The sequence below is a fragment of the Corvus moneduloides genome, chromosome 27 (assembly GCF_009650955.1).
Source record: "Corvus moneduloides isolate bCorMon1 chromosome 27, bCorMon1.pri, whole genome shotgun sequence".
NCBI classification, from domain to species: Eukaryota; Metazoa; Chordata; class Aves; order Passeriformes; family Corvidae; genus Corvus; species Corvus moneduloides.
The window spans coordinates 49,673-74,691 of NC_045502.1; the positions used below are offsets into that span (position 1 = coordinate 49,673).

General features: G+C 52.9%; 1 protein-coding gene and 1 long non-coding RNA gene across 17 annotated transcripts; one reads left to right on the top strand and one right to left on the bottom strand.

The window, feature by feature from the left end:
- Positions 1-259: 259 nt before the first annotated feature.
- Positions 260-25,000, bottom strand: LOC116435496 (2-oxoglutarate dehydrogenase, mitochondrial-like). Of its 16 annotated transcripts, XR_004236788.1 has the most exons (13): positions 24,925-25,000; positions 21,371-21,619; positions 14,890-15,078; positions 12,342-12,444; positions 11,532-12,213; positions 11,277-11,378; positions 9,781-11,176; positions 9,602-9,643; positions 9,409-9,516; positions 9,181-9,247; positions 8,925-9,095; positions 7,168-7,576; positions 5,368-6,564 (listed from the first exon to the last, which is right to left on the bottom strand). XR_004236788.1 is itself a non-coding variant. In XM_032091842.1 (12 exons), exons 8-12 carry the CDS (start codon positions 9,635-9,637, stop codon positions 7,368-7,370), a joined length of 591 nt encoding a protein of 196 aa, XP_031947733.1. In that variant the 5' UTR covers positions 9,638-9,643; positions 11,103-11,176; positions 11,277-11,378; positions 11,532-12,213; positions 12,342-12,444; positions 14,890-15,078; positions 21,371-21,619; positions 24,925-25,000; the 3' UTR covers positions 6,883-7,367. The 16 variants fall into 16 exon arrangements, 15 of the variants coding, with proteins under 15 accessions (XP_031947731.1, XP_031947732.1, XP_031947735.1 ...); XM_032091842.1 differs by lacking the exon at positions 5,368-6,564 and having other exon boundaries at positions 6,883-7,576; positions 11,103-11,176; XM_032091832.1 differs by lacking the exon at positions 5,368-6,564 and having other exon boundaries at positions 6,883-7,576.
- LOC116435498 lies at positions 805-3,906 on the top strand. The gene is made up of 2 exons (XR_004236789.1): positions 805-836; positions 2,072-3,906. It is a non-coding gene; the product is annotated as an uncharacterized LOC116435498 (long non-coding RNA).
- Positions 25,001-25,019: the final 19 nt, after the last annotated feature.

Sequence of the window (25,019 nt, forward strand, 5' to 3'; positions counted from 1 at the left end):
GTGGGGGGGGTTCCATGGCTGGAACAGGTCCATGGCTCCAGGGTGGCCGTGGCCCGGCCCGGCCTGGCCCAAGCAGGGCCTGGCTGGGCCCGCTGGCCCCCACACGGGGCCCGCAGCCACCTGTGCCAGCGCCGGAAACGAGAGAGAGCCTGGAGGGGGAGTTTGTCTATTCTTAAATGTGGATCACAGAGGCGGTCACAACTTTAAGTGGCTCAGAGAATTGTCCATATTCAAACTGGCTGCTGATAGGTTCTGCCAGGTCCCAGAGGAAGCTGTAAACACCCCTTAGCAAGGACATCCCTTTCGGGACTATGCTTGCTAACCTATGACAGGTGCCCTGGTGCCGCAGCCAAACTGGGAGTGTCAGAAGTATCCTTTCTCCTCCTTTTGAGACGCTCCTTGCTTTTCCCTCTTACTTGTGTTAGAAGAGGCCTTGGCTGCTAGTGGGCGCAGGCCTGCGGGATATACAGCTGAAACGGAATCGTGGGCAGCATCTCCCCTTTCCTTCTGCAAACTGAGCCCTGCACAGCTGGGGTGTTGAGTGGCATCACTCTGTGAGGGTCAGGAAGCTCAAGTGCCAGTGAGCCTCTGGGCAGTATCATGTGCATGGGAATTTCTGGGAACAGCATTGCCAGGTTCCCCAGGCAGGGAGCTTGAGAGATGTGCAATGTAGTGTTTGAGACTAAGAGAAATCCATTGTCACAGATATTTGTTCTTTGAGAACTGAGACCGTGCTGTGTGCACTGCATTTCCTGTCATCTCTCTGCAGAGCAACGGAGGAGCCGGCCGCAGAACTGCCAAGCAGCCAAGGAAAGGCTGAAATGCGCAAGCACAAAGTAAGTTAGGAGGATGTTGGGCTTGGATGAGGTGATATGTAAAGGTCTGAGGTATAGCTGGCTCTCCCCACTGGCCAGTGTCTGCCTTCTCTGGCCTGCGTACAAAGAACCAGCTCCTGCCAGGGCCTCGCTGTCTGGGCTCTGCCCCCACAGCACCCTGGCACTGGTCTATGGTTACTGGCAGCAGGAGCAGAGGGATGGTTTGAGTGCTGGCATTTCCCAGTGGCTGATGGTGTCTCTTCTGCATATTTTATGAGTCTCTGTGAAACTTTCTCATCTCAGCTCCTGGCTCTGGCAGAACAAGCCTTGCTGCTAAAAACTCAGATCCAGAACCAGGTCTCAAGGAAAGGGTGATTGGAGTCTCACCACTGGTTTTTAATGGCAGCTTCCAGTGGCCTTTGGAATATGTTCGTATCAGGAAGGGGCGTTTTCAGTGCATCTGGCAGGAAAATAGGAAGAGAAGAAGCAGGATCAAAGAGCAAACCAGTTCCTGTCACCTGGCTCTGGGAAACGCCACTAATGTAATAGAAATGAGAGAAGATTCACGACCTTTCTTTTTGGCATAGGGCAGCACTTGGGCAGAACAGAAGATGATCCCCTCACTCTCTAGGCTCTTTCTTATGGAAAAGTACTTGTGCAGGCATTCATCTTCCCAGAGGGCTGAGCTGCTACCCTGGAGCAGAGGGATGGGAGAACTCCCCAGCTGGCTGCTGTCAGAGGGCTCCAGTTCTGTGAGGAGGAGAGGACAGGACTGTGGGAGCTGACAGTGGCCTGCTGTCCCACCTTCCTGCTTAGCTGCCAGTGCCTGGACAGCTGCAAGGCTTGTGGATCAGCTACACTGCAGTGAACCCCACGCAGGACTCTCTGAGGCACCACTATGACCTGCAGCGTGGCAGCGGCGTGACCCCATCTGTCTGTGACACACAGGGCAATCTGGGAGCCTCCAAACCCCCTACCTGGCAGACAGTTGCCTGCAGGAATCATTTTGGTTAGCTTTGTTGTCCATGGAAGTTTGGGGACAACCTTGGATGTTAATGGTTTGTGTTGCTTTTCTGTTGCCACACAAAAGAAAAAGAATTCATAGTATGGGCTAGTATTCCTTGACAGCTTTTTGATTTCTGAAAACCACTCCTAAGCTCCTGTGTCTGAGACAACCAGCAGTGGGTTAGATATTTAACTCTTTCTGCTTTTCTTATGGCTGATAAATAACCTGATAATTTGTTTGACTTTCACAGACACTTTTTAAAGAACTGGACTAATCACCTGAATCCACCCTTCGAGCCAGTTTCTAAACTCAAGCATGTAAGTAGGAAGCTTTTGGGTCTCTCATGCTTTAAGTGAGTCTGGGCAGAACAGGGTCCCCTGTCACGAATGAGTGTTTCATGGTTGCTTAAAGAATCACTGGCAAAGGTATCAGCAAAAGCAGGTGTAATATAAAAGTGAAAGCACGACAAAGTTCATTGTCAAGGTTCACTCTACTAACTGGATGGTTAAAGCACATAGAGAAAAAGCAAGCTAAAATCTAAAATCAATCAATCTAAAACCAAAACCCACTCCAAAATTACCTACGTGGAGGCTGGGGGAGTGAGGCAGGGGAAGGGAAGGGTAAGGCTAAAAAGGAATAAGGAAGGTCCATTGAGTCACAAGATTCAGAGCGGACAGTCTTGCTAATCTGAGCACTGGACTTGACCAACAGTTTAGGCCTGAAGGTTTTAACAGCACTTAACAGTATTTATTGAATAGGTTAAATTAAACAATTTAACAAAGGATTCGTATAGAATTTACTGTAGCACAACCAAGGAAAGCCACATTCATGGAACATTTGCTGTAGCATACTTACACACGTATAGACCTAAAGAGTTTGTACAAGGTAGATACCTGTGAAAAAACTTCCCCTCAAATTCAGTGAAGGACTCATGTTGATGCCTTTGTATCCTCTCAACAGGCAAAGGGTTGAGCCTCGGGGAGAGGGGGCATCAGCCCAGGCTCTGTTGACATCATTTGCTGTTCCTCCAAGTACAGCCAACGTGAGAGTTTGCTGGCTCTGAGATGTCCCGCTCAGAGGGAGATGCTGGTCACAGCCCACAGCAGTCCAGGAGAGCTCAAAGGGTCTCACTCAGGATTGCTACTTACAGGGTTGTTGCAGAATTATTGAGGGATCAGGGGCATGGATCACTGATAGAATTATTGGGATCAATAAAAGGACTGTACAAGCAAAAACTCTGCATGAGAAAAAGGCCTGTGTAAGAAAAAGGCCTGGGAAACAAAGAGGGAGTTTTGAAGATGTACAGCTGTGCGGATAAGACCTGGAGAGAGGGAGGTGAACTCTGAATTCTTTTAATCATAACATAACTGTAGAAGCTTGCCAATGTAAGTCCAATTATGTAGAAGCAGAAATGCGCTTTGATAAGTTTTAAGCCACTTAAGAGTTACCAAGCTGGTATTCTATAGAAGTGCCTCTGGATTGCTAATAAACGGAGCTTGCTCTTATCAACCACATTGGTTTGGGACTGCAATTTCTCCCCCCGCCGGAGCCGCCGGGCCATTTTTTTCTTTTCCAACATTTGGCGCCCGAACTCGGAACTCGAAGTCGGACTGACACTTCGTTCCTCTCGACCCGGCGGGAGCCAACTGCGGCGCCGGAGCAGCGCCAGCGGGCGTAAGGATCGGCGGCTCGCCTGATCCCAGCCTGGACTGACCTGACATCAGGGGTCCGCCGCTTGGCTGACGAGGGCTAAACCTGAAGGCTGCACGACCCTGACAGCAGGGACAGCGCGGTGAGACGCGGTTTTGCGGGTAGACGCAGTTTGCGGTGAGACGCAGTTATGGAAACAGAGGTGGCCCTTGGTTTATGCTTTTTAGAAAAGCGGGGACTTAAAGAAGTGCACCTTTATAAGGGACTAGCTGATCCAAGATCGCTTAAAAAGAAAGCTAAAGAAACAAAAGCTCTCAAATTCACCTGGAGAGCAGTAACTGGCACTCTCGCAGAAATAAAAACAGAACAGACAGTGGCCGCAGCTGCCATAGAGACTTTAGAGAGTGGCAGCGCCGGCTGTAGCAGCTCCGGGAACGAAACAGACGCAGGTCTTACAGAGCAGAGGGCAGAGACCGGAGCCGAGTCTGGGACAGCGTGGTCCTTCGGGCTGGCTGCGAGAAAACCGGTTAAAAACACAGCAGCACCCGTCCGCTCAGTGCAGGAGCTGCTAAACTCGGCAGAGCCCGATGTTGCCCCTCCGACGGCCGAGGGAGAAACGGCAGCGAACGCGGAAGCTGAGACACCCAACCCAGGGGCGGGGCGCAGGTGGGCCAAGGAGACACAGGCAGTCCTGGTGCCCCACCGAAAGCGGCAGAGCAACAGAGAGGTCCTAAAGCCCGGCCAAAAGCGGCAGAGAGTAACCCCCCCCACCGATCAGCGGGATGTCCGGCAGCAGCGCGGCTTCTGCGGTTTCGTCTCCTGCAAAGCCAAAGCCGGCCAGGGTGGCCCGGAAGCAGCCCCAAAAGAAGAAGTACCAACAAATAATGCAAAAAGTAATCAAAAAGCTTGCTGACTTATCTACACAAGGCATTTTGCAGTCTATCTTTACAGATGTCCTGTGTTCAAAGGACTGCATCAGCATCGCACAGTTGTTGTTAACCCCTTCACAGTTCCTGCTCTGGGAACGAACGTGGACTGCAATGCTGCAGAATGTCCTGCAACAGCAGGGACAAGTCATCGCTGCATCACTGAGCAGAGCTGTGCCCAGCAAGTGGTGCCGTGCTACAGACCCCGAAACGAGAAGGCGCAGTCAGCATCAGCTCCTGAGGAAAGTGACGCCACTACTACAACAGCTGGAACTCTGAGACCTCTGTCCCGAGGAGCCTTGGGAGAGGCTGCAGACGTGGCTGAGTGAAGGAGCTGAGCACTTGCCAGATCCACCACTCTCCGTAGCAGGAGAAATAGTGAGACTCTGGGGCAGATGTAACAGCTGCCCTGGGTGGTTGCTAGTGACTTGTGGGTGTCGGGGAACCCTTTCCAAAGACAAAACTAAGAAGAATTGCATAAATTTTTGGGTATATTGCATAAATTTTTGGGTATAGCACCAGACACAGAAGTAAAGTAAAAAATTGTTTTTTGACTGTCTTGAGACAAGAGCATTAGCAGGCATTTTCAATCAGCTGTCTGCCCATTTAGATCAAGTAAAAGCAGTTAATCTAGTTAGCATTTATGTTTTTACCTCGTACTTTAGCAGCCAGGGCTCACGCTATTTTGCATAAACTTGCTTGCTGGGAGAGGGATAAGTTTAATATAGCCTTGCAAATGCTTAATGAGTTAAGTGTGAATGTTATTAGTGTTAGACATATAATATTATAAAATTAAGTAGCCATTGATTTTCTACTATTAGCTCACAGCCATGGCTGTGAAAGGTTCCAAGGTATGTGCTGTATAAATCATTCTAACCACTTTTTCCTACTTCACAAGCAGGTAAGTGAGTTACATCAATTAACTACACAATTACAGAAAAAAGAAGATGGTCTCAGCTTAGAGGGATGGTTAAAGTTATTAGGATTAAAAATCATGGCAAGTTTTATTTGTGTACTATTTGATTACTGTAGGACTAGTAATATTATCAGTAATAGCATGTTCACCTTGCCTTCCAATGCTTGCAAAAGATAATATACAAAGTCACTACATCTTTAGCCAATCAAGTATTGCTTGTACAAAAAGAAAAAGAGGGAATTTGTTGCAGAATTATTGAGGGATCAGGGGCATGGATCACTGATAGAATTATTGGGATCAATAAAAGGACTGTACAAGCAAAAACTCTGCATGAGAAAAAGGCCTGTGTAAGAAAAAGGCCTGGGAAACAAAGAGGGAGTTTTGAAGATGTACAGCTGTGCGGATAAGACCTGGAGAGGGGGAGGTGAACTCTGAATTCTTTTAATCATAACATAACTGTAGAAGCTTGCCAATGTAAGTCCAATTAGGTAGAAGTAGAAATGCGCTTTGATAAGTTTTAAGCCACTTAAGAGTTACCAAGCTGGTATTCTATAGAAGTGCCTCTGGATTGCTAATAAACGGAGCTTGCTCTTATCAACCACATTGGTTTGGGACTGCAATTTCTCCCCCTGCCAGAGCCGCCGGGCCATTTTTCCCTTTCCAACACAGGGTCACAAGAGAATGTACTCTAGTCATAATAATTTTTCATCCTGGCTGCAATTCAGATCTGTAACTTGCTTTGAAAACCACATCCCCAAGTCAGGGTTGTGAGTTCCTGACTCCAAATGGGGGCATACAACAGACAGCTAAGTAGCTGGCAGTGAGTCAACTAATTATTTTTCAAAGGAGTTTAGCTTAGTTAGGAGTTTCAGTTTGGAAGACTGGTCCTTTGCCCGTGTCCTGGTGGGTGTTGTGTTACTGGTCTGTTGACAGCTGCTTTGTCATGACTGTCCCCTGGGCCAGCTGTCAGGGTCTGACCAAGCTGTGGTCTCCTTGGAGCTGAGGGCTGCTTTGTCTTTCCAGATTGAGAGGAACCAGGAGGATGTTCTTGGGAACGTGATGGAGGGTGCTCAAGGGCATGGCAAGCTTGGAGCGAAATCCACACAGCACTCTGGCCACACTGCTCAGCAGAAGCCTTCAAATACATCCCAGAGAGCAGCAGGGGTGTGTCCAGTGCAGCCGGGGAACAATGGGAAGCTTCCTGCTTCTGCACACACCAGAGACAGACTCCCACCTTCAAGCTCAGGTCACCTAAATCCAGAAAGGAACCCGAAGTCTGCACAGGATACTGTCACTGCAGCAGCACCTCAGGTGGGAAGTGACCACCCCCCTCCTGGAGCACCTCACTCCCTGAATGAGGGGCTGCAGGACAGGCTAGTCTGCCACAAGGAAAACCTCGGCCCACGAGCCTCCACACCCCCGGTGCTGATCAGAGCTTTACAATCTGATGGAAACGGTCTCGGGAAGAAGAGAGTCTTGGCCCAAAGGCAAAGCTCAGCCGTAACGTCAAGGCCTATTCTGGGTCCAAAAGACAGAATTAGTAACCGCCAGCCTAAGGAAGAGCCAGTTCTGGATAAATTCAGGAAAACCCTGCCAGAGTCAAAGAGTGTGTCTCAAAATACAAGTACCAGAACTCGGCCGTTGCAGCCCTCTCGGTTCCTTCCTGCTTCTGATAATTTGCTACATAAAAACCCAGGGAAAAACCAGGGAAAAACTACTACAGTGAGGCAACCTGTAGGAAAGCCACCTGGCACAGCTCCAGGGGGAAGTCTCAAGCACCACAGCCAACCTCCCCCAGTGAGAAGATTTCCCACCAAGCCTCCCACCTTGGGCAAGCCCGAGGGGACCACAAACCTGAAATCCAGCCTGAACCCAGGTGTCACTTTGCCAAGGCCCATGGTTAAAGAGGGGATGGACAGGAAGGACATGAAGGTGCTGCCTCCTGGACACACAGCAGCATCCCAAGGGACAGGCCACCCAAACCAGTCTCACAGCATACACAACTCCAAAACTCCTGTACTTGAGGATGATTTGAGAAGTAGGAGAGATGAGCTTCAACCAGAGCTACCAAAGGCAGGTGGTATGCAGGCTAGGCGCATTCCAAGGATCCCATCAGCTGCAGATCGTAAGTAAGTGGCAGCTCTGGCCACCTGGGTCCTTGCCTCCAGGAAACAGCAGAGTTTAAAAGGTTTAACTGGGTGAGCCTGCTGAAAATGGAGTCCAAAGTCTTTTATCAGCAAAAGCGTTTTGGGAGGTTGATGCCCTGAAAAGGAAAGGGTTGGGGATAATGTTGGGTGTCACCCTGGGTTCCTCTCCCACCGATTCAGTAAGTGGAAGGAGAGTGTGTGGCCACTCTCCTGTTTTAGCCTCAAGGCTTACACTTGAGAGTGTTTTCCTTTCCCAGTCTAGAGCTCAGATGTGTTTCTGACATAGATATACTGATTGGTTTTGAGCAGCTGAAGTTGGCTAAAGGGAGATTCCAAGGAAAAACCAGCCAGCTCTTGCCAAGCTACTGTCTGCTGGGGTGGTAACTGATCTCTTGGTCCTTGGACAGGAAACAGCTGGAGGAGTGGTTGGCATCCAAAGGCAAGAAGTACAAGCGGCCACCGATGGCGCTGCTTCAGAAGCAGGCAGTGAAGCCATCCTGCAGAAGCGTCAAAGCAAAAGAGAAGCAAGAGAATCCAGAGCAGCGCTGCCAAGCGGAGATCAACAACGTATTAACTCAGTGCCTGAAGTTCGCTGAGGAGGTGAGAATGGGAAAGGAGCTGCTTGAACAAGCTTCTCCTCTCCTGGAGCATGCCAGGGGATGAGGGCCATGTCCCTCCTGTAGCTAAGAGGGGTTGGGAGCAAGTGTTCAGTTGCCAGAGGGGAAACACAGGAAAATAAAAGTCCTCCTGAAGTTATGGGTAGGCCAAAGGCATGCGGTGAGCTGTGCTGGCCGGGAGAATGGAGAGGTACCCTGTCCAAACGGACTGCTGTGGTTTAACCCCAGCCAGCAGCCAAGCCCCATGCAGCTGCTCACGCAGTCCTCCACCAGCAGGACTGGGGAGAGAATCATAAGGATAAAAGCCAAAGAATTAATGGGTTGAGATAAAGACAGTTTAATTGGGAAAGCAAAAGCTGTGCACACAAGCAAAGCAAAACATTGACTCCCTGCTTCCCATGGTCAGGCAGGTGTTCTGCCACTTCCAGGAGAGCAGGGCCCCATCACATGCAGTGGTGACTTGGGAAGACAAACAGCATCAACTGTTTGTCAACTCCAAATGTCCCCCCCACTTTATACACTGAGTACAGGGTCCAGAATATATCTTTGGTCTCTTGGGGTCACCTCTCCTGGCTGTGTTTCCTTTCAACTTCCCACAGATCCCCAGCATCCTTGACAGTGTGGCAGTACAAAAAGTAGAAAATGCCTTGGTGCTGTGTAAATCTTGCTCAGCAATTATGAAAATACCTCTTGTCATCACTGTGTTTAGCACAAATTCTACTTCTACATAATTGGACTTACATTGGCAAACTTCTACAGTTATGTTATGATTAAAAGAATTCAGAGTTCACCCTCCCTTCTCTCCCTTGCACGGCAAAGTCTGTGTCCCCAGCCTGACACTGCTCACCGCTCTTCTCTGTCCAGACCTGCAGCTCGCGGGCCAGCTCAGGCACCACCAGAAAGGTGCGCCAGCCCTGCCGCTTCTTGGATTTGAGAATGTCCCCAAAGATGTGGTCGCCCATGTAGAGGATGTCTTTGCCCTTCACACCCAGGAGGTCACACACCACATCTGAGGAGCCTGCAACAGCCGGGGGTCAAGGTGGGGGGCGAGTGGGCCCCCGTGCCACCCACAGAGCCCAGACAGAGCCCAGCTGGGCGCTTACCACCGGAGTAGACAGCGCAGTGCTGGAGGGGGCCGGTATATGTCCCAATGCGCAGCTTCCCCGTGTCCTGCAAGACAAGAGGACTCCAGGATGGCGACACTGGGATCTGTGCCTGCTTGGTGCTCAATCAGCCATGAAATCTACCCTGCTGTACTCACAGGAGCCCCCTCAGTGCCTAAACAGTACCCACCACCCCAACTAGCCCCGTAGCAGGGGAGAGGTCCCCACCGTGTCGACTTGGCGCAGGACGGTGCCCTCAGCAAAGAAGAGGGGCTTGCGGGTGTCCACCACAATCAGGTCGAAATAGGACCTCCAGGGGCGTTGTGGGACGTCAGCCTGTGGGTGCCGGGGAGGGGGTCAACAGGAGAATGCTGATGGCACTCTGCGTCCTCCACCCAGCCCACAGTGAGGACAGACTCACCTTGTCCCCCTGGCTGAAGTCAAACAGGTAGGACATGATGGCCTGCAAGGACATCTGGCATCATCACTGCTGCCCCCAGGGCAGGCAGACCCTGCCTGTGCTTCAACACATCCCCTCTGCCTCCCCCATCCAGGGCAAGCTGGACCTGGTGGTGGGGGACACAGACACCCCCAACTCACATCAGTGTAGGTGTAGTCACTGTTGTTCTCTGGAGCTGCCTTGTGCCCTGCCTGGACAGCATCTGTATGTCCCCTACTGAGAGGCATGTGCAGAGACCTGGTGTCCAGAGGCACAGGTGCTTGTGCCTGAGGGGGGACCTGCAGTGCTCCAGCAGCTTCTGTGCAGGTCCCAAGACTGATAGCAGCACCACGGGTTGCAGAGGACCTTGGGGTGCAGCAGGCCAGGCCCCCAACACCTGGACATGGGGTGGGGGTCTGGGGACAGATGAGCCCTGTAAGGGCACTTGGGCCCCCTCCGCTGCTGTCCCTGCACTTGGAGCGGGCAGCGGCACAAGGTACCAGGCAAGAGGTTGGTGAGTGGATTGGCAGGTGCTCTCTGCTGTGAACAGTGACCATATGGCAGCTGCAGAAGGGGAGCCCTACTGTCCTCCACCCAGCCGCAGCAAGCAGCGGTCCTGGCCCCATCACGGTCTTTTGCCTCCTCTCTCCCTCACAATGCACCCAACCCCAGCCTTGCCTCAGCATCTCTATTGAGTCATGGATGCTGGAAGAAGGCTGGGAGCAGCGTGCTGGAGTTCTGGCACGGGGCTGGCTCCACTCTGTGGAGTGCTGCTGGCCTGGCCCTCCTCTGCAGAGGTGGGGATAGCTCGGGGCTACCACCTTCTGCCCAGGGGCTTGCACTTGTCCCAGCTGCTGGACAAGGATTTGGGGACTGCCCTTTGCCCCCACCTCTCAGGTACAGGGACAAAGCAGTTTTCCTTTAAAACAGTCAATGTTATGTCTCTTTGGTGCCAGGAGGTTTGAGTATCTTTATAAATAGAAAAGGGTAGAAAAAAGAAGAGGGGAACAGCTGGTGAAGAGGGTTCCCCTGGAGCAGCTGTCACCTCCAGAGCCCCACCCCCTCCACCCAGCACTGCAGTGCTCATGGCCAGGCCCAGAGACTGAAGGGGCAGGAGCTGCTGGGACCCCGACTGCTGCGGTGGGGCTTCCAGTGATACTGGAGCAGTGGCACTGCCCATTCACCCTGGTGTGGGGTGGCCCCAGGCTGGCACTGAGCTGGTGGGAGAAATATGAGTTAAAGGGGCACCAGGCAGATATGAGTTAAAGGGGCAGGAGCTGGCAGGCTTGGGGGGGGCCCTCTCCTGGCTCCGGGCACAGTCAGGAGAAGGTCCCAACTGCCCAGGGACAGCTGTGACAGGGGCCATGGGTCAGGGCCAGCAGCCATCCTGTGGCCACCAGAGGTGGTAGATGACCGTGGATAGCTTCCATCTGGCAGTGCAAGTGGTCCAGGGCCCCCGAATGCCCTCCCGTGAGGCTGGCACCTGCCATGGCAGCAGCTGGGATGTGCTCAGGCTTCTCCATCATCTTCCTCCTCCCCACTCGAGTCCTGGGGGACCTGAGACAGAACAGACGGGGCTCAGTGGGCACAGGACCCTGAGGGCATCAGGGTGGCAGGATGCCCATGTCCTTCTGCCCCTCTGTTCCCTGCCACCCACCTGCTGGCCAGGGTCACCGTGCTGGGCCAGCCAGGGAGGAAGGGCAGTGACCGCATCCCCTGAGTCCAGGCGAGAGTGCTCCACTGTTGACTCATGGGCCATCTGCGGGGGGGTGGACAAGGCTCCCAGAGAGAGGCTGGCACCAGCCAGCCAAGGGGTTGGGTGCCCACCCAACACCTCTATCAGCCCCATGCCCCCCTCAGGGAGGGAAACTGAGGCACAGCAGGTGAGCAGCAGGGGCTGGGGGCTGCGTACCAGGACAGGGGGTGCCCGGAAGAGGTAGCTGAAGGGGTAATAGAGGAAGTTGATGTAGGAGGCAGCATAGAGATCTGCATGAGCTGGCAGAGTTCAGCAACCTCATCCTGGCTGGGAGAATGGTAGCAAACTACAGAAATCAGCTCTAAGGCACATGGAGAGGTGCTGGGTTTAAGCACTTTCAGATCAGGATTTCAAGTCCTGGGGACCACACACACACTTCTGTACAACACCCATGCAGCTCTCACTCAAACACATTTGGATTTCCGCCTCTCTACTTGGACAGGAATGCATCCCAAAGCTTCCTTGTTATGATCACCAGTAGGGACTCATAGCTCAGTCTTGGAAAAAAGGCAGCTAAAGGATTTAGAGATGCTGGGGCAAGCTGGAAGTTCAGGAGGGCAGCCTCAGCCCTGCAGAGATGAACCCAGTACGTTCACCCCCAGCTCTGAGGGTCCCCAAGTGCAGCAAGAGGAGCTGAGAGAACAGACCTCCAGCTCTCACCAACACAAAACCTCTCTGCTTTGCAATTCCAGGAGATGCAATTGCTTCCAGCCCTTCTGGGCTTTTTGCTTCTGGGTCAGCACGATCAGTGATGGCACTGGCTGAAGAAACATGAGCTGAGTACTGGGGTGACAGCCGGAGGGTGGCAGGACTGCACTGCTGCTGCTGCTGCCGGCAGCTACAATTTTAGAGTGATCATTACTAAGGAAACTTCAGACCCCCGACTTGTGAAGCAATCTACCTAAGAAGCTGTGAAAGAGAGGGGAGCTCAAGCAATGCAGCACCAACTGCTCTCAAAGCCCTCACCCAGTTTGTCTGTGGATGTGATAATATCGGCTGGAAGGGAGGAGTCCAGATCTGCATCCAAGATGCCCAGTGGATCGAGTTGTGCTACATGATGCCCTCGAATCTATGAAATGCACCAGGAATGGAAAGGAGAACAGGAACCAAAAGGGAGAGAAAAACAAAAGAGGGGAGGGGTAAAAAAGTTAAATTACATTAGAATTAATTTGCAGAGTAATTCTCACCGACGTTTGGAGAAACAGTTACTGGTGCATCATCAAAATTTACACAACTAATGCCGAGAGGATCAAGCTTTGCAATGTGGTGACCCCTGACCTGGAAGCAACAACACAGATTAGTCATCAAAACAAGTGAATTGAAGAAACATTCCTAAAAAAAAAGAAGTTAGAAAATTTCATTCAGACTTTCCCTCTTCACATTTTGTGCAGAGCTACCCCAATTCTAGCTGCAGCTGAAGCCTGGAGAAGTTGGGCTTAGTGTCACCTACAGCACACAGGAGAGTGCCAGCAGCCAGCAGGACTGCTCTACCTCACACCAGGTTTGGCAGGGGTGCGGGGCGATGGAAGCTCCTGCACAGCAGAGACGGGGTGTAAGGGTCTCCTGATGCTTTCCCAGTGCCCAACTCGAGCAGCTCCTCTCTACAGATGCAGTAACTTCACACTGATGATCTCCTCCTAAGCATCACAGGCACATGAAGAGGCAATTTGCCCAGAGAAGCTGTGGTTGCCCCCTCCCTGGCAGTGCTCAAGGCCAGGTCGCATGTGCCTTGTGGAACAACTTGGAAGGTTGCAGTAGGTGTCCCTGCCTATGGCAGGGGGGCAGCAGGGTGGAACAAGAGAAGCTTTAAGGACCCTTCCAATACAAAGTATTCTGGGATTATATGAATTCTTCCCTGTGAGTGTGGTGAAGCCCTGGCACAGGTTGCCCAGAGAAGCTGTGGCTGCCCCTGGATCCCTGCAAGTGTTCAAGGCCAGGCTGGTCCAGGCTTGGAGTAACCTGGCACAGTGGAAGGTGTCCCTGCCCGTGCCAGGGAGGTGGGAACCAGATGGTCTGTAAGACCTCTGCCAAGCCAAACCACTCCACAACTCAAAAGTAATAATGACTTGGACATGCAAACACAGTTGCAATTAAGGAGTCCTCACTGATGCCGCAGCAGAGTAGTAATTGCTCACCTATAATCACAGGGAAAACCAAGCTCGATCCAAGTAAGAAATTCTTGTGTGATGTTTTAAGTAGGTTACCAATCACATGCAGGGCTTCCTTCACCTTCCTACTCTTTCATACCTCCATATACCGTCCTGAACCTCCCCACCTGCACATCCCGCTGCAGCTACAGCTCTACTGTGACACCAGGGCACGGAGGGAGGTGGATTTCTCACTACAAATAGCTTAGAAAAATACATCCAAGAGCCATCATCTTCCTGCGCTGCCATTCAGAGCCTGAAGAAGAGACGAGCACGCTGAAGAGGTTACGGATTTTGTGTTCAAATCACTGACTTTGAGCTTCTGCCTCCAACTACATCAGTCACTGCACGTTCAAACTCGGCGTCTGCCCGCTTGCTCCACTGGCAGGGGCTGCCTGAGAGCTGGCAGCGTGGTCATCTCTCATGGAATCAGCCATGCAGGCCCTCGCAAACAGGTCCCGATGCTGACATCAGCGCTGCAGCTGCAGAGGCAGGCAGGGCAGGGGCACTATCTTGGAGCCAGAGAGCAGGGCCAAGGCTGGGCAGACCTTTGGACTCGCCCAGTGCTATAGTTCCTGCCCTAACTCACAGCCTTTTACACTGGATTTTCCCCATACCTCAGCAGGAACACAACTGCACAGCACTGCAAGTGCTTCATCACAGGAACCCGTGAGAAGCTCACGGTCACAACTGCACAGCATCTGGCTTCATTAACTTCTCACCACAGCCATAATTACAGCCCCCATACTTGATAAACCAGAGCACAGCAAAAAGTAAAACTGTAACACAGATGTAGAAACACACTTAAATGTTCTCCCAAGTTAAAATACTTGCTGGCCTTCCCCCAGCCAGAGGATGTTTCTTTCCTGCTCCAAATTCATTTCTCCCAGAAGGCTGACTTGACCGCATTGGTCTGAGCTGCAGCCCATCAGCACCAGAGGCCTCTATCAGGCTGCGAATCACATGGCAACGTTTCCTGAGCCTTCCTTTTAGGACCTTGGAAGTTCTGTCAGCAACAGGGGGGAAGCAGGATGGGTGCTCCATGCCACTGCTAAGCATGGCAGGAGCCCACGGCACAGGAGCAGCATTCCAGAAGGCAGCAAACTACCCTGTGTGGAGAAGACCTCCCCCTCCCTGCCACCCTGTTTGGATGACAAAGCTTTAATCTTCCTATTGTCTGGCAAAGCATCAGCTGAGCTTCTGCCCCAACAGATCAGCTGCTCCTATTCCAAACCAGGCAGCCCAGCTCCTATCCTGCGTGCTCTCCATGCAAACACGCGGATCACTCACACTAAATCCAGCCCCCCTCAGCCACCGCAAGCCCCTCTACAAAGGACGCGACCCTCCTCGGCACAAAGTCCACCTACCTGATATGCCCTGATGAGAGACTGCACTGCAAGATGGTCCTCCACCAGTTTATCCACGTTAGGCTGTGCCTGAACCAGGGACTGCGCTTGGGACAGGGTGGAGAGGCTGGTAGTCAGTGGAGGGGGGCTTTGGTAAGCAGTGCCTGGAGCAGCTCCAGCATTGGCGTTGCGAAAAAAGATGTCCCATGACTAGAAAAAGGAAAGAAGAGAGGTGAGCAGGGTCATCACTTGCAGCCCAAACACCTCCTCGGCTGAGGTTACAGAGGTCTCAGCTCTACTGCCAAAGCAGGGGACAGAGCTGCCTCCTCCCCTGTACCTCAGCTCCATGCAGCCACTGCTGAAGGCACCCACCTGCCTTGAACAAAAAAGCACTAAAGCTCTCCCACTATTCCAGCTACATCACTGTCCCACTTCCCATCCATACAGATTGCTTCTCTTGGCATGAGGCCAACACCAGAGCCACCCCTCTCTTGGCAGTGGCACCCAGGACAGGACACAGTGATACCCCGTCCCTTGGCTCTGCTCTCAGAACCGCTGCTCTGAGCAACGAGCCCCAGCCTGGACTTCCAGCCCATTTCCCTCTCGCCAGGGGAAGCCACTGCCCTCTAAACACCCCAAATATTTTCTGAAAAATATTTTGGCCTTGTAATCAAATACACCTCTTCATCTTTCCATGGTCTGAATGGTCTGAGACCTAAATCCCCACATCAGCTGTGTTGTTCAGCCCTCAACCAGCAATGGTTTCCTTTTTCTACCTCTTCTTCAATTTCTCCCCATCCTTTTGGTGACACCAATGCCAGCGCTATGGAGGTACTCCCATACCAGCTCTCCCATGCCCAGAATGAGGCAGCTGCCAACAGGCTCTGCTCCTGTTCCCTCTGCAGATGGGCATTTTTAGGTGTTAAGAAAACAAACCAAAACACTTGGAAAGGAAAAAAGCCCTTGACAGACTTGGTGTACTGTCATACTTTTCCAGCACCGTCTGAAAAACCTGGAAGTGTCCCAGGCCAAACCCAAGTTAACCTGTCTCCTTGCAGAAGCACCAACAGATCTGGGGAAGGAGAGAGCCTGGCCAAACAAAGTCCAAGCCACATCCTCCCGTCACGCTTGTGCCTTGTCTCATGTGCCGCCAGATGATGGCAAAGGATGAGGGCACAGCAGAACAGCAGCTGTGTGCCAGCACAGACCCAGGAAGCTCGCTAGAGCAAACAAATCCCGTGGGATTTGCACGCTGGTTTCAGCCCAAGGCTCTCTCCACCGACTGGGAGCTTGGCATCCTGCACCTTGGAGGGCACCAAATACAGCCTTGGCGATCACAGATGGGCAAAGCCCAGCCAGCCACCCCCAAAGTGTTTAAATGAGGTAGAAAAGTGCCCTCAAAGCAGGGTTTGTTTGGGGCAGAAAACAGTTTTTGTCCCCTGGAAGCAGCGTGGGGAGGACTGAAAACCTGCCCTTTGCTGGAGTCGCCTCAGCTCAGCTGCTCCCCCCAAGAGCTCCTCCAGTTGCAGCACCCATCACATGTCCCAGGAAGGTATTTCCAGCCCCAATTTACCCAAGCACCCCATCGCCCCACCACATGACTGCACAAGGTGAATAAATTTAGAAACAGGTCACGCTAAAGGAACATAAATAAAATCTGGAACGCTTTGACACTGTAACTGATAAACAATCACTCCCCCAAGGGGAAAAAAAAAGGGAAGACAGAAAACACCCAACCCTCTTCTGACTGCTGAAGGAAATTTCAGTGGGAAACGAGGAAGATCTGCTTTATGTTCCATCCCTGCTCTTCCCTTCCCCACGCTCACAGAGCTCCTGGGTGCCCCCAAAGCCATCAGCTCCTGCAAACGGAGGGACAAGGACGCGGGGATGGGCTCTGTGCCCTTGGGATGGAGAGGAACCTGGCTGGCTGCTTTGCTCCGTGGTTTAAGGTTGTTTCGTGTACTGGCAAATAAAGACAGGCAAGAGCAAAGGAGCACCCGTCAACCTGGGAGGGGGCTGGGGACAGGGACGGAGCCAGGGGTGTCGCCTTTATAACCTTCTCCCTTCTGCCATTCATACCTCTTGGAGTTGCAATTTGCTTCTGTTTTGGAAGAGAAAGTTCACTTTAAACTCTGCAAACAAGGTGTGTCACTGGCTGGGTCAGCTTGGGCGCTTTCACTGAGTGCTTTATTGCCTCACAGAATGATGTCCGGATGGCACAGGGCAGGCTGGGGCCCTGATAAGTGCCAGGAAAACATCACCTTTCAACCTGCTGATGTGGTCTCGAATTCAAGAGAATCCAAGGGCCGTCCCAAGAGTTTCTGGGGAGCACAGAGGTGCCTCTGGAGCCCACATCTCCCACGGGAGAGGCCGAACAGCCCCATCAGAGTTATCCTGTTTTATCACAGGAAGGAGAACTTTGCCTTAATCCAGCATTTGACAAAGGTAATGGCAGTAATAAACTCATGGGGTTACTCCCCTCTGACTCCTCTGTGCCCGTGGCAACTCTGTGAGTGCTCCACTCACTTTTATACACTGTATAGACACATACAGGATGTAAGATACATAGACACACATTTGGGGTACAAGAGAGCTCAGATTCAGGGCATTTTTAGACAGTCCCACAGACACAACACAAAGCATTAGTCTGCACTGGCTTTCCCAGTGCTCCTCCATGCACTGGCAAAGCGGGATTGGTGAGCCAGCTGTCTGCCACACACCAGGAGAGTTCAGGCTTCAGAGGGATCCTGAGCTCGGTTCTGTGAGTGGAGCTCAGGGCTGGCTCCTCTATTGGGAACAGCCCCAAACCAGCTCACCAAGCCAAACAAGCACCTTCTACGAGACTCAGCTCCCAAAGAAGGGTGTGGGCTCATACTGTCATGTCCCAGCTTCCCAGCTTGGAGGTCAGGCATGCACAGCAAGAGGACAGGGGTGACGTTTCCTACCCACTGCAGGCATTGAGGGTGCTGCAGGCTGGGAGGTGCATAAGGGACACACAGCTTCCACCTCCAGCTCAGGCTGCTTCCTGCTCCTTCCCCTGCCATGGGCTCCAGAAGCACCAACCCTGCTTGGCATGGTCCGCAGGGAGAAGAAGAGGAATATCAGAACTTAAGGCTGAAGGAGGAGGAGAAGTAGCCTGAACCAAATTTAGGGCAGGTAATCTTTGCTGAGGGCAGGCAGTCAAGCAGCAACCAATGGGCTCATGCTATGCACATTGCCGTGTCCCTTAGCAGCCTAGACAAGGACCTTCAGTTTTCTGAGCTGTGATGGGCTCACCCCTTTTCATTTAAAATCCCAAACACTGGCATGTTAAGGAGTCTGTGTTAAGGGCTGCTTCATGTACAGATCCATGAGGAGAGCTGGGTCCCTGTCCCCTGGTTCAACCCAAACTCCAGGGGTGCTGCTTAAGGAAGCTGAACCTACCCCAGGTGTATGCAGGTACCACCCACCTGCAGCCACAGCTCTTTGGCCACCTTCCCCGAAGCACCCATGAGCTTGCTTAGGAGATGGGAAGACAGTGTGGTCTGTGCCGAGCACCCAAGATGGTCAAACAGGGGGCAGGAGGATGGTGTCCCCACATGCACGGGATGAGGTCCAGGAGCAAGCAGCACCGACCCTGTGGCAGCCCTCTGGCACCCATCCCCCGTGCCCTCATCTCCCCTTTCTCCCACTCTGCTCTGATTTTTATCATTCTATTGTTACTATTATCCAACTCTGCTCATCGGACTTTGAAACTGGAGTTCAGCTAAAGGATTCCATGCAGAAAATTCCCTAAAATAACCTATTTTTTACCTTCCCTATTTTAAGCAAGCACTAAAGCTTGTCCTGCAGTTTAAACCCCTGCTGTCTACAAGGAGGAAATGGATTCAGTGTGCTCAGCTGGGACCACCACATCAGCTGGAAGCCTCAGAGGTTTTTGGTGACGACAGCAAAGACACCCCAGCTCTTCCCACTTGAATGTGTCCCTCCCTAGTGGGACGCAGCACAGCGAGGAGCAGCTGCTCTCTGTGCTACATAGGGACAGAAAAACCTCAGCCAGGTCCGCGTGACAGCGTGACTCCTTCCAAGAGCTCCACCCTATGATCTGACCCTTCATCTGGCAGGATGGAGGCCAACGCTTATCAAGGACAGGAGTGGCACTTTCCTCCCCCGGCAGGGCACACAGGCTGATGAAGACTGCGAGCCAGCATGACCAGAGATGGCTGCAAGCCCAGCCCGAGCACAGCAGCTCAGCATCCCACCAGGAACAGGGGACCCATGGAAAAGCAAAGACAGGACAAACGAGTGCAGACACGACAAAGGAGTGCAGAGAGGAGCTGCGAAGGAATCTTGGTAAACAGGTCAGTGGAACGAGGTGGAGTCCACACAAGAGACAAGGCCAGAATGAGGCCAAGTGCACCAGGAAGCACCGGCAAAGTCCACATCAACACACGCATCAAGCCCACCAAAAGTTCTGGGACCTGGAGCTGGATTTTGTAGGATCACAGAACGGTTTAGGTTAGAAAGGACACTCAAAGGTCATACAGTCCCATCTCCCTACTCCAACCCCTTTCTGTCAAGCAGGACTCCAGCTTGGTTTTGTTGGAAAAGCAGTCTTTGAGACTTGCTTTTTTCATCACGAGTCTCAGGTTTGCTTCCTGGAAATGGCAAGACTTCATTTCATTTCATTTCAATCATTGATCTTCCTGCTGTCACAAACGAGTCCCAGCCACGCAGGAGGAAAAATCCTGTGTCAGTTACTCCACTGCTCTCTGAGCACTGGAAGTACTTCCAGAGCTGTTGATTTCCAGGGGGTCAGTCACCCAGAAATCACACACTTGGAATCCTTCACCATAAACACTGGACTTGGGGCCTGCAGAGGTGGTGAAAGCTCCACCCTTACAGAGGCTCAAAACCTGACTGCACAAGGCCCCAGGTGACCTGGTCTAGCCATGAAGATGGATGTCACCAACAAGCCAGAGGCCACCTCCAAGCTGGATGCTTGGACAGAAGCTCCAAAGTCTCCTTCCAACCTGAATTCTCCTCCAACTTCTTCAGCCAAGTGTGCACATGCCCTGCCTGCCTACAGACAGGCTGACAAGCCCCATTAACGAGGACACAAGCCCAGAAGCAAACCAGAGGTCTGGCCACAGGACCCAAATTCACTTCCCAGCCAGCTTCCATGGTCAGTGCTGATGTTTACTCTCAGATCCACTCGGAGTGACTTTCAAGACTCTCCAGAGTCTGGAATCAAAGAGCTGGTACCATAGCACGACTCTCTGCCAAAGACATGATTGTTGCTGGGACAAGGTGGTGTAACCCTCACTTGTTTTTAAATCAAGCTACAGTATTTAAGCTCATGGCTTTTAATTCAATATCGCACCTCTGAAGGAGGGGCTGTACCATGCGCTTGGGCAGCTCCCGAGTCACTATTTGCAAAGGGCACAACCCAAACTAAGATGTTTTGTGACTTCCGATTCTGTCGTTTGGCTCAGCCGTCTGTTTCCCTCCAAAGAAGCATGAAGTCAACATTTTTTGTGAAAATCCTACGTTGAGAACGTTTTAGCACCTACATTTTGGATGGGTGGGATCAGTGCCATTGAAAACACATCCACACTGCCATGAGTGCTGGGGCATAGGATTCCTTATACCCCTGGTTGCTCATTCACTCGCTCTATCCTGGCTTGCACATGACTCACGAATAAAGAAAATCCCTGCTCCACATCAGGACATGTTCAAAACTGTCCTAAAAATCCCCTGGGTAATGCTGAGACTTAGTCACTAGAGGAACATTTTCCTTGTGAAACACTGGGAATGGGGAAAAAATGCTGTCAGGTTTCAGAACTCCTCCTCCCAGCTGAGCCCTCACCTGCTGGGCTCACTCTTGCTGGAAGAGCTTCAGGGATCCAGATCAGGACAGACCTCTGCACATACTGCCCACAGCTGGATTGTTTTCCCAGTTTGAAGTTCAGGAGCAGCTGGTGGGAATTCCTCTGGCCACCAGACCTTGTCCCCCTCCTGGTCTGCAGATCAGCAGTCTGGCTTTACACACACAAGCTCAAAGCCAAGCTTACCTACATCTGCCCCAACACAGACCACCACCCGTGCCTGAGACAAAAAGGAAACAAGTCACAATGTGGAGAATACCCTCCTTGGCCCTCTTCCCCATCCTCCACTCTGGAATAAACCCTCTTGATAAGCCACCAGAGATGGAAAAAATACAGTATTGGGAGCTTGCTACAGGTGGATTCCCAGAAGCCATTCCTTGTATCCGCTTGTCATCCAGGATGCTGCCCGTGTCCCAAGCCCACGGCGTTCCCTCTTGAACAGAAAAAGCTCCTCTTGGCTCTTGCTCAAGGAATCACTGCTGTTTCTTTTGGGCAAAGTGAGGCAGAAGGACCGTCCACAAACGTCTGGCCCCTACAGATGAATTCACTCCTCCTCAAGAGCTGGCACTTACCTGCACCCACTGCTCAGACACACAGAGAACTGAAGGTGACGTCCTGGCAAGGTTGATCCTTACCTTATGTACACTTTTGGGATTTTCCAGCCAAGCATAATACATTTCCTCCACATAGTTAGAACTAGTCCCACTCAGAAACGGTTCAGCAGCCACCGGTGCACTGTAGCACCTGAGCTGTTGGAACGTCCTAGGTGCTGCCCGTCTGTGCTGGGAAATTGTCTTTACAGTCTGGGAGGCCGTCAACGGCCTCAGCTTTGCCGCACAAGTCCTTAAGTTAAGCATTTTTGTCCTGTTGCCTCACACAAGTTCCTGTTGAGAGAGAACAGAAAAGTGGGTTACGAACAACTGCAGGAGAGCACTGAACAGAGACCACCCCCTCCCCTGAGCACGGAGAACTGAGCTTAGGATCAGTTTCTAATTCGGATTCATCCATCCGCCCTGTCTCACAGCCAGGTCCCTCACGGCTTGGAAATGCAGTTTACGCTCAGTACACCTGGCATGGCCAGCTCTGCCTCTCCCATCCCTGGCAGCGTGGCATCATCATCTCCCCTGTCATGACAGTGCGAAGCAAATTTGCTTGCTGGGTACCCAACACTGGCTTCAAAGGAGCCGCTGCACACCAAAGCCACCCACATCTCTTAATTTCAGCTTCTTCCATCGCTCTGCCTCCCAGGTAGGTCTGGGCTTCAATTTCTGTGACCACTCTGCTTGGCCGAGGTTTTCTTCTTCTTGGTTTGTTGTGACGTGCACCGGGATAAGGCTGGGAAGAAACCATTTACAGGGGAAAGTGCTTGCAAAGTAGGGGTATAGTAGTGCAAAGCACTTGAGAAGTGGACTCCAGGACAGACTGCTTCTCCTCAAAAGCCCACACCCAAGAATGTCAATGCAGATGAAAGACCCAGAGAGGCACTCTCCCCTGCTCAGAGAACCCAGAAAAGTAACCCAGAGCCGGCGTGGGACCTTTGAGAGCTCCCAACTTGCAGCTTTCAGTAGGGCATGTACCGGGAGGCCTGGGGTTAGCCAGGGGGTTGGCCACAGGGTCAGCCATGGGGTTTACACACATCCAACCAACCAGCGCAGCCCAAGGAAAGCACTGGAGCAGGATCATCCTGAAGGAAGTGCAGGCACTTGGAGCTGCTCTTCTTGGAGCTGCTCTTCTTGGAGCTGCCCTTTCCACCCAGCTTCTCCCACAAGAGGCAGGACCCAAGGCCAGAGGTGACCCAGCTGGCTGGTTTCCATATCCCAGAAGAGTTTAATGAGCAGCAGCCCAATGTCAAAGCAGTTATCAAGCCGGATTAAAAAGAAATTTCACAAGGGACTAGAGAAAACAACACACCTCCATGGCCAGCGTTTTGCTAGCCAGCCTTCCAGGTTTGTCTTGCTGAATCTAGTTCAGACACTGATCTCTTCTCAGTAACAGGACCCGAGGGTTGTGTCAGGGGAGGTTTAGGTTAGATATTAGAAAAAGGTTCTTCACCCAGAGGGTGTTTGGGCACTGGAACAGACTCCCCAGGGAAGTGCTCAAAGCACCGCGCCTGGCAAGACTTCAAGCAGCATTTAGACAACGCTCTCAGGCACAGGGTGTGACTCTTGGGGATGGTCCTGTGCAGGGCCAGGACTTGGACTTGATGATCCTTGTGGGTCCCTTCCAGCTGAGCATATTCTGCGATTCTGTAGTTCTGTCTGCCTGGCATGACAGGGGCTACACTTCCCATCACAAACCATAAGGTTTTGGTTCAAACAGCCTGAGGAAGACCCAGAGTCACCTGAATTCAGCCAAAGTGTTTGACAGATTTACCCATAGGAAAAAGGGAACCACTTGTCCTTTCCACCCTGCCCACAATCACACCTGGCAAGAAAGGTGCAGGACCACGAGTGCCACAGCACTGGGGATTCACCCTCTTCAGATCTGCACAGCATAACACACACAGGTATTTATCTGAAAGGCTGAGAAAGTCAGGGATGTTCAGTCTAGAGAAGAGAAGGCTCCAGGGAGACCTTACAGACTCTCCCAATCCCTAAAGGGGCTCCAAGAGAGCTGAGGAGGGACTTTAGACAAGGGCCTGGAACGACAGAACAAGGGGGATTGGCTTCCCACTGCCAGAGGGCAGGGTTAGATGGGATACTGGGAGGAAATTCTTCCCTGCAAGGGTGCTGAGGCACTAGCACAGGTTGCCCAGAGAAGCTGTGGCTGTCCCATCCCTGGAAGTTCAAGACCACGGTGGATGGAGCTTGGAGCAACCTGGGATAGTGGAAGGTGTCCCTGCCCATGATAGGTGCAACTGGATCATCTTTCAGGTCCCTTCCTACTCAAAGCATTCCACGATTCTGTGATATTTCAGAGAGTCAACTGAATCAGGTGCCAGAGCATAGGCATGCATATGGCAGGGAAAAAGCTTTAGGACAGAAGCAGCATCAACATCTCCAGTTTCCTGTCCAGTTTTGGTGCTGTCACTCAGCAGCATCCAGCGACCTCTCAGGAAAACAGTGAGGTTAATGCCAGAGGTTGACCCAAAGCAAGCAGAACTAGCTTTGAGGATCCTCTTTGAGGATCTCTTGCAGGAACGGTTGGCTAGGAGCCTGGACAGAGACAGGACAAGCTTGGAGCTGGGATAATTGCAAGCTGGATCAAAATAGAGAACCAGAAGCAAAGACGTAGTAAACCGAGTCTGAGATAAGGGATATCAGGGTCAAATAGGAATGCAAAGGTCACACTGGGAGTGATGACTGAGGAAAGTGCAGAGGGGCAGCCAGCCACAGCCCAAACCTCACCAAAAGGTCAAACCTCAGGAATACCCACAACAGATGACGGCCCAGAGCTCACCAATAAGCAGATTAAAGTGCTAAATGTGACCCACCCGCAATCGGGATGGGGACGTCAGCCTAGATGGCGGGTACTTGGGAACGACTTGGAATTTAGGAACGCGTCCTAGGTTAAAAACAGCATAAATTCCACTTTCCAGGAAGCAGCGGGGCCACAGCCACCGGCTGCAGCCGCAGCCGATCCAGCACCGGGCACCTCCGGGCCCGCGGCGGGCGAGGGCCTCACGGCGGGCGGGCTCCGGGGCAGACCCTCTGTGGCCGCTACAACCGCCGACCCCGGCCCACCAGAGCCCACCAGACATCGCCAGGGAGCGCCGCGGGCTCGGACGGCATCCTCCGACCGGGCAAACGGAACGGAGCGGCGCCGCCGAGAGGGCGCGGGGGGGACCCGTGAGGCGGCCCCGCGTGCCGGCGGGCGCGGGAAGGGCAGCGGGACCCCCGCCCCGCCCCCGAGAGCGCGCCGGGCCCGCCCCCGCCCCGCGCCCCCAATCACCGCCCGCCGCCGCCGCCCGCACTCGGCGCTCCGCGCTGTCTGCAGGAGCGGAGCCAACGGCTGGGCTCTGCCATTGGCCGCAGGGCCGTCCGTCTCGCCACAGCCCCGCCCGCCCGGCTCCCCTCCTCCCAGGCGCCCGGGCGGCGCCAAGGACACCGGGGCGCGACCGCGGGCCCCCGGCCCGGCGCGGCCCCCGGCGCGGCCCCCGGCGCGGCCCCCGCCCCGCCCCGGCCCCCGCTCCCGGCCCTCCGGCCCGGCTGGGTCCGGCCCCACCGTCCGGCCCTGCCGTGGAACCCACCGGCACGTCCGCGCAGCCCGCTCGTGGCCCCGGCTCTGACAGCGGCCCCGATCTCTGGCCCCGCCCCGCCCCGCCCTTGCGTCACCACGCCGCGG